This window comes from Lathyrus oleraceus, chromosome 1, assembly GCF_024323335.1.
Source record: "Lathyrus oleraceus cultivar Zhongwan6 chromosome 1, CAAS_Psat_ZW6_1.0, whole genome shotgun sequence".
NCBI classification, from domain to species: Eukaryota; Viridiplantae; Streptophyta; class Magnoliopsida; order Fabales; family Fabaceae; genus Lathyrus; species Lathyrus oleraceus.
This window is the reverse complement of record NC_066579.1, coordinates 6,148,677-6,157,379: the sequence shown is the minus strand read 5'-3', so window position 1 is coordinate 6,157,379 and position 8,703 is coordinate 6,148,677. Positions and strand designations below refer to the sequence as shown.

General features: G+C 39.3%; 1 protein-coding gene across 1 annotated transcript; it reads right to left on the bottom strand.

The window, feature by feature from the left end:
* Positions 1-4,557: 4,557 nt before the first annotated feature.
* On the bottom strand, positions 4,558-5,264 carry LOC127086850 (uncharacterized). The gene is made up of 2 exons (XM_051027665.1): positions 5,012-5,264; positions 4,558-4,943 (listed from the first exon to the last, which is right to left on the bottom strand). Exons 1-2 carry the CDS (start codon positions 5,262-5,264, stop codon positions 4,558-4,560), a joined length of 639 nt encoding a protein of 212 aa, XP_050883622.1.
* Positions 5,265-8,703: the final 3,439 nt, after the last annotated feature.

The following is an 8,703-nucleotide window of genomic DNA, read 5'->3' as shown; positions in this document are numbered from 1 at the left end:
TGATTGGTTTTGAGCACAATGATTAGACGGGCTTCTTCTTCTTTTGTCAAGAGGTTGCTTATGATGACCGGCTTTGCCTCGGTCTCATCTAAAAACACATATTTCAAAGTCGAAGGTAACTCTTTTAATTCAATTGGCGCTTTCTCATCAATTACCTCCTTCTTCAAATTTTCTTCCTCTATTTCCCACGGTTGTAGGTCTTCCAAGCTATCAAGTTCCTTCAAGCATTCCTCAAGAGCTAGCTCCTCTTCAACAGTGAAAACCTCCAATGAATCGTCGAGAGCTAACTCCATAGGAGATATCTCGTGAATATGCTTTGAAACTTCCATAATAGCGTCTTCGATCACATCGATTCGAAAGCCATCATGTCTATCTTTGGAATGCTTCATCGCCTCGAATAGATCAAAGGTGACCTCCTCATTTTGAACACGCACCTTCATTAAACTGTCATCAACATCAATCATCATTCTTGCGGTCTTCATGAATGGTCGGCCCAATATGAGCGGAGCATCATCATCTTCCTCCATATCAATTACAATGAAATCCACCGGGAAGAAGAATTTGTCGACCTTCACCAACACATCTTGGGCTACGCCATGAGGATGGGTCGTCGACTTATCCGCCAATTGTAATGTCATTCGGATGGACTTAATCTCGATGTTGCCAAGCCTCTTGATAATTGACAAAGGTATAAGATTTATGCTCGACCCCAAGTCAATAAGTCCCTTTCCGACATACACATCACCAATTTTAACCGGCAATGTAACTCTTCCCGGATCAACCTCTTTCTTAGGAAGCGTCCTTTGAATGATGGCACTACAGCTCGCATCAAGGACGATGGTCTCCGGTTCCGTATACCTCCGCTTTTTGGTTAGTATGTCCTTCATGAACTTGGCATACTTTGGCATTTGTTCCAAAGCTTCAGCAAACGGAATGTTTATTTGTAATTGCTTAAAAATATCCATGAACCGGGCGTAATGCCGTTCATTCTCCCTTTTTGACGGGGCGTGAGGGTAAGGAAGGTTTTGGACAGGAGTAGCGCTCACTACCTCCTTTCCTTTCGCTATTCTAGCGCTTTTCCATCTCGGCTTCTTCACTACCTCCCTTATTACCTCATCATTTTTATTCTCCTCAATCTCCACATTTTTTTCATTTTCAACTTCACCATTATTTTTATTCTTTTCAACTACTTCCTCATCACTCCACACTCCTACTTCACCATCAACATTTTCTTCCACTATTTCCTCCTCAATCTCCTTCTCTTTCTCTCTTTTTTCACTTGCCATTCTTTTTTCGTTTTCACTACCCAACTCCCTTCCACTTCTCGTCACAATCGCCTTACAATGCTCCTTGGATTTGTTTGCGTATTGGCCGAGAAAGAAGGACCGGTTTGTTGTTCAGCTAGTTGCTTGGCAAGTTGCCCCACTTGAGTTTCAAGATTTTTTATGGCCGCGTCATTACTCTTTTGATTGGCCATTGACATTTGCATGAATTGCGTCAATGTCTCTTCCAATTTAGAATTGACTACCGGCGGTTGTTGAGATTGATACGGATTTTGGGGAGGATTTTGACGGCTAGAAGAACCACCTCCATAACCTTGGTTATGATAATAGTTGCTTCTAGGTTGGAACCCTTGGTTCCCTTGGAATTGTTGTTGTTGTTGTTGTTGTTGAGGGTGCGGTTGATAAGGTTGTTGTTGTCTTGGTTGATAGTCCCGTTGATTGGCCATGTAATTTACTTCGTCAAAACCGGGAGGTGGACAAAATCCGGTGTCATGTTCACCTTTACAAAGTTCACAACAAGCTATTTGTTTAGCTTTTGACGGTTCTCTTAACTCTTTGATTTGTTGCGTTAAAAGTTCCACTTGTTGTGAGATGAGCTTGTTTTGGGCAAGTATGGCATCATTCGTCCCTAACTCAAGCACTCCCGCCTTCTTCAAAGAATTTCCACGACTTTGACTTTGAAGATCATTCAAAGCCATACGGTTGATAATGTTGGTGGCTTCTTCGGCACTCTTTGACATCAACGAGCCACCCGAGGTGGCATCCAACAACGTCTTACAGTTTGGTTGAAGTCCATTTCTGAAGATATGGATTTGAGTTAATTCATCAAATCCATGCCCTTTACATTTCCTTAGCATGGACTTGAATCTCTCCCACGCTTCATTCAACGATTCACTGGTTCCTTGAGAAAACACCGAGATGGCCGTTTTTGATTCCATGAATCGGTTATGAGAGAAAAATCTTTCAATGAATTTCTCCTCTAACACATTCCAATCTGTCATTACTGCAGGTGTTTGATCGAGATACCAATCCTTTGCTTTACCGAGCAAAGCGTGAGGAAATAAACGTCTGAACAACGGAAGCTCCTGAGCCTGATCCACTCCGGCAGCCAATGCTATCTCATAGAATTTTGTGAGAAAAGCAAATGGGTCTTCATGGTCCATTCCGGTGAATGGACTCCCATACAATAAATTCAGAGTTCCCGTCTTCATCTCAGCTTGCCTTCCTGTGTGGTTAGCAAACTGAGCGGTGTTCCTTGGACTGTTGATACATGGAGTAGAAATCGGTGGTGGTGGTTGTGGCTCCATGTTTGGCACGAATGGGTGTGGATTTGTGGTTGAAGAACTTTCTCCTTGCTCTTGGCGTTGCCTAGCCTGTTGCCTCCTACGTCTTGTTTTGCTATTGAGCCTCCTTGCGGTTCTCTCGATCTCAGGATCAAAAAGAAGTTCGTCCACAGGGATTTTCCCTCGCATAAAACGTAAGCTGCACACTAAACCAAACGAATTACAAGCACAAGTCAAAAATTCACAAGCTAAAACTTAAACAACCAATGCGATGCTCGCAATATCAATTTACAATCCCCGGCAACGGCGCCATTTTGTTGAAGACAGTTTTTAAGTGTCGGGTTTTGTTATCGTATCCACAGAGATTGTAAGATATCACTGCCGTTCAATGGTTGAATTAATCTTAACTTAATGTAACACTAGGGTTTTGGGTTTTAATCAAGTTATCTTGCATACAAAGTAATTAATTGCGGTAAAAGTTACGTTTTGATTAATATGAGAAATATTGTCAGAGTTAGGTTTCAATGATTACATTTGCTTTGCATGTTTTTGCACGGTCAACAATATTATAAACTCCTTTAGATGATAAATAATTTCACAAAGTCCTCTCAATGCGTTTCTCTCGAACACCCATTGTGAGTTTTGTCATTTTGATCCATTGTTTCTCTCGAACACAATCTATCAAAAAGACAACGTTTTGGTTCAACCTTATGGTGAACAAAATCATTCGTTACTATCTCTAGCTAACAAACAAGTTTGGATGAAAACCTAGGTCAAGAATCGGTAAACATCTCTCGATCAAATACCAACACAAAGAGTTTTAAATAGAAACAAAGTTTTCATCATATATTTACCGTTAAAGAGTTTACAAATGAGGATCCTTACATTTACACACAAAGCTTGGAAATCACCTACATCTAACCTTGACAAATGGAGACTTAGCTACTCATTTTCATGGTAGCTTGGTCGGCAAGTAAGAAAAGAGGGTTGATCAACATCCAAGTCGAATGATCGAAGTTGGATGGGAATCCACCTTCTTTTTGTGGAAGATGGTTGCTAGATGAAGAGAAATGAAATTAGGGCATCAAAAATCCCTCCAAACAATGCTGTAAAATATCTAAGAGAAAGTACAAAAAATGGAAAAGTTGGTAAAAAGTGGTATGGCCTCAAAAAGTGGCACCTGCTACTTATAGACAAGTGCAGAACTGTCACGTTCGCTAGGCGAGCAGAATGGCTCGCCTAGCGAAGGCCAAAAATGGGCACAAAATGCCCCTACGCCCAGAGAAAACTGGGCCTGTGGAACTGTCATGTTCGCCTAGCGAACAGACCTTCGCCTAGCGAAGAACTCGCTTCAACCTTCGCCCCAGCGAGGTTGAGAGGTTTTGCTACTGGAATGCTCGCTGGGGACTCGCTAGAGCCTCGCCTAGCGAGCTAGTGCTGGCTGCTCATTTCACCAAAACAGACTGAATTCGCTGCCACTTCGCCTTCAGTTCGCCTAGCGAATTAATTAACCAATTTACTGGAGCCTTTCGCCAGGAGCTCGCCTAGCGAAGGTTTTGCTTCGCCACATCCTCGCCTAGCGAGCTGGCAGATGAAATGCTCCTTTGCTTTGGTTCCTTTGCCAATTCTCTTGTGTCTTTATTATCAATTAATTCATGCCTTTCCTGCACAATAACAAACACATCAAAGGCACCAAGCTTGTTTATCAATGTACGCATTCCATGTAAAATAAATGTGATTTTGGCAATTTTAGCAAGGCAAAAGAGTGAAAGATGCCCACATATGATAGCTCAAATAAGCACTTTTGGGCATCTAACACCAGTCAAACACTTTTCTCAGGCATGGAATTGTTCCTTCTTTCAAGGGACCCCCCTTTTGTCGAAATAAAACGGATGCCTATTCTTCCTCAAGTTCTCGTTCTTCTTTTTGTAATGGGTGCTTTCGATCCTCTTTGCAACCTTTTTATTGAACACAACACTACATCAAGGACATCACATCATGTATGAATCTTTAGCTTTACACCCATGGAGAAATTCCAGCAACCCCTCTCCATCCTTAGGGTAAACAACCTCAATCTGGTTCTCACTTTCGAACTCAACCATGTCGAAATCCACAGTAATTTTGACCATATTAATGGTTACATGCTCTATGTAAATGGCATCCCCGACTTGTAGTGATTCAGAGTTGATCTTCATTGGATCCTTGCTTTTGGCAGGTTTCAACCTTCCTTCGTTCAATGCATTATGAACAAGATCCCAGAAAAGAAAGCATTGTGAGGTCTTATGCCATAAAAACTTATGATATTTACAAAATCCTCGTTTCTTTCTTTCTTCTAATGGTGGCACTTTTGCGCCTGGTGGCACTATTACTTGACCATCTGCGACCAATAAGTCAAAAATCTCATTGCATTTTGTCACATCGATGGTGTAAGTTTTCTTAGGGAACCTTCATTTTTCTCAGGTTCAGAAGGGTTCTTCCCATTTGCAGGCGTAAGTAACTTACACACATATAGGGGACCTGGCTTTAATTCAGCCACATCGACCTCAATTTCTTTGACATGGTTATATTCTATGTTTGACGTAAAACCATTGGCTTCCATGTTGACGAAGGCTACGCGTTCTTTATTACCTTTATTTACTCTGGATTTCTTAATCTTTAGTCTTTCGACCTTTCGAACTTTGTCGGCCAACTGAGCCATATCTCCCAGATATTATGTAGCTGCTTTGTTCCTAATAGAGTAATCTAATCCTCCAGTGGCCATTTCCACTAACTCGTGCTCAGGAACTTGAGTAAAACATCGGGTTTTTAATAATCGAAATCGATTTAGGTAATTGTCAATTGATTTAACGAACTTCTGCTTCAATCTCAAAAGTTCTTTCAGACTAATCTTGGATTGCCCCGTGTAAAACGGCTCATGGATTAACCTTTCTAATCAATTCCAATCATTGATGAAATGGGCAGGGAGCATTTTAAACCATGTAAAGGATTTTTTTAGAGAAATAGGAAAGTATCTCATTCTTAAGTTCTCATGAATGGCTATGTCTCACGCCTCAGTCAAACAACGAGCAATATGCTTGATGGTAGACTCATTTATATAACTCGTAAATTTGGTGAACTTAAGGACATTCCATCCCCTTGGAAACTTAGTTTCTAACACATATTCTGATAGAGGAGATGTATAATTTGGCCTTTGCAGGCCAATGTTCATAACATTTTGAGACATTGCCCATTCAACAATGATTGCAAGGTTGTTTTCTCCTAGAAGATTTCCTTGTTGAACTTGGTGAACGACTTGATTTGCGTCTTGATTTTGATTAACCATTATGACAGGTTGATGCTCAACTTCCCTAGGCATCCTTTGTTTAACTACCTAGGGCGCAAACTTCTTCCCCTAATTTACCGTGTTTTCTTCTAAGGCTACCCCTTCATTTATAACTTGCCCAACGACTTGGGGTTGTACCACAGCTCGAACTTGCGCTGGAGGAGCACCAAAAAAATCAGCAATTCGATTCATTTGAGTCGCCAATTGTTGGTAACTCTGATTCGTATTTTAGATCAATGTGTTAAATGTAGTACCCATTTGTTGGGTAATATTAATAACCATGCCGTGGTTACTCTCATCCATCTATTATCACATTTCTATTACAAAATTCGACATAAACATTGGCATTTCTTGGGAACCAAATCCCATTACCATCTATGGTGGAATAGTTTTACCATGGTTACATATGACCGACCCACACGCTAATATTGACGAATATGTATTTGCAACATTATCATCAAAAGTTGCAAGATTAGTGTGTAGGCTTGCCATCACTGATGTTGACATTCTATAAGGTTGGTCACGGCCCAACATGGGCATTGTAAAAGTTGTGTCGAAAGCCCTATATCATGTCGCCATAATTGGTCTATGAGTCACTGGGTGACTCTAGGTTATTGAAGGGGAAAGTTGTCCGTTCTTTCACAGTTGATGGCATAATTGATGTTGATGGTATGAACGTTGTGCTAGAAATCGAAGGGATTAGCTCAGTCAATGTCGTAGTGACCGTGCTTGCCCTAGTATTATTAGAGGGTTTTTCTCCATTGTTGTTTTTGAGAATCACCATTCTTCTGACATATTTCCTCATAGGTTTCCTAATTTCTCTCTTAGTTATCCTGCCACTCCTTAGTCTCATGTACACTCACAAGATGAGAAGTTAATGAAATGAAGAACTTAACAAAAATGAAAGCTTGGTAAAACATAAACTAAAACTACACACGAAAAAGGTCCCACTGGGCGTTAATTGTAAACAAAACAAGTTTGGTGAATTTGGTAAACAAAACAAGTTTCTATTCATACTTAAAGGATCAAACTTGAAAATATCCTGGAACATATTTGTGTTAATTTTAGTTTTTAAACATGTTGCTTTCGAAATCAAAAAGAAAGGTTTGAAAGAGACTGATCTGAACTTAAGTGTAATTGAACTATAATAGATTTGCAAATAAAGTAACTAAAATCTAAATGCAAAGATTTAAAGGTAAAATGACAGAAAATGACTTGAATGCAGTAATAACTTGAATGTAAAATGCTTTGAATTTATAAATGTGGAACGCATACGTGCATATTTCCTCACTCATTTCTCAATACGCGGATACTTTGAATTTGCAGGAATTTTAGTACAACTACAGACCTCTGTAACATAAGCAAACGTCTACTTATATATTAGTCTAAAAATAGCTACCGATAACTGTGGACTAAACACATCGTGCCATGTTTCGTCTCCATGCAATTTTTATCTTCAACGGACTTCCACGTGTCTCTGAATAAGCACCTGGTTTTATCCACGCCTGACTCATTCGACTGATCAAAATAACCAACCCAAATATTGGAAATTTTACTAAGTCCGAATTCATAAATCCCCCTTGAACTTTGACTAGTGTTAGACAGTGAAATGTTAAACCATCCTTCGAAAAACTAAAGTCACCAATTCAACCTATGGTCTCATATCGAATACGTTAGACTTCATAACTCACCATGGTATGCCATTGTGTCTTACTTACCATTGATATCTATGTCTAAAGTCCAACTTAACACCTAGAATAACTCTTATAGAGATCTTGTTCTAAATGTAACACGTTGTGTTAACTGCTTCTACCCAGAAGTACTTTGCAACATTTGTTTCATTGATCATGGCTCTGGCAATTTCTTGTAGAGTTCTATTTTTCCTCTCTACAACTCCATTTTGATGAGGAGTTCTAGGACAAGAGAAATCACGTGAAATGACATGTTCATCAAATAGTTTTTTAAAATATTTATTTTCAAACTCTCCACCATGAATACTTATGACTTTAACAAGTTTAAAGTCTTTCTTATTTTGTACTTGGGAGAAGAAGGTAGTAAACACAACATGTAGCTTATCCTTGTGTTTAAGAAAGTTCACCCATGTCCACCTGTTGTAGTCAACAACAATGACAAAGCCATACATTTACCATTGACAGAGGTTGTTTTCATAGGCCCAAACAAGTCAATGTGTAAAAGCTCCAAAAACCTAGAGGTTGAAACAACATTTTTGGTTTTGAAAGATGTTTTTGAAAATTTATCTTTTTGACATGCCTCATAAAGAGTATCTGAAGCAAAATTCAGATTTGGAAGGTCTTTGATTAAGTTTAGCTTGTTAAGCATTGAGATCATTCTCATGCTAACATGGCCTAACCGTATAAGTCAGGTACATTGCTATTCATTTACAGATATGAGGCACTTAACATTTTGATTTTCTGAATCATAAACGTTAATCTTATAAATGTTGTTTTTACTCTTGCCATTGATGAGTACATATCAATTCTTCTGACTAATAGCTTTACAAGATTCTTGATTAAAGATAATGCAATAATCATTGTCACTTAGTTAACTTATGGACAATTATTTATGCATTAAACCTTTAACGAGTAAACATTATTTATAGAAGGGAGAAAACCATTAAGAATAGTTCCATAGCCAATAATCTTACCCTTTTGACTGTCTCCACAGCCTACAGTTCCACTAGGCTAAAGTTCCATAATTTGGAACATATGCCTTCTTCCCGTCATGTCTCATGAACATTCGAAGTCCAGGTACCATGTCTGGTGTTTCAACTCTGTTGCTAAGGATGTCTACAACA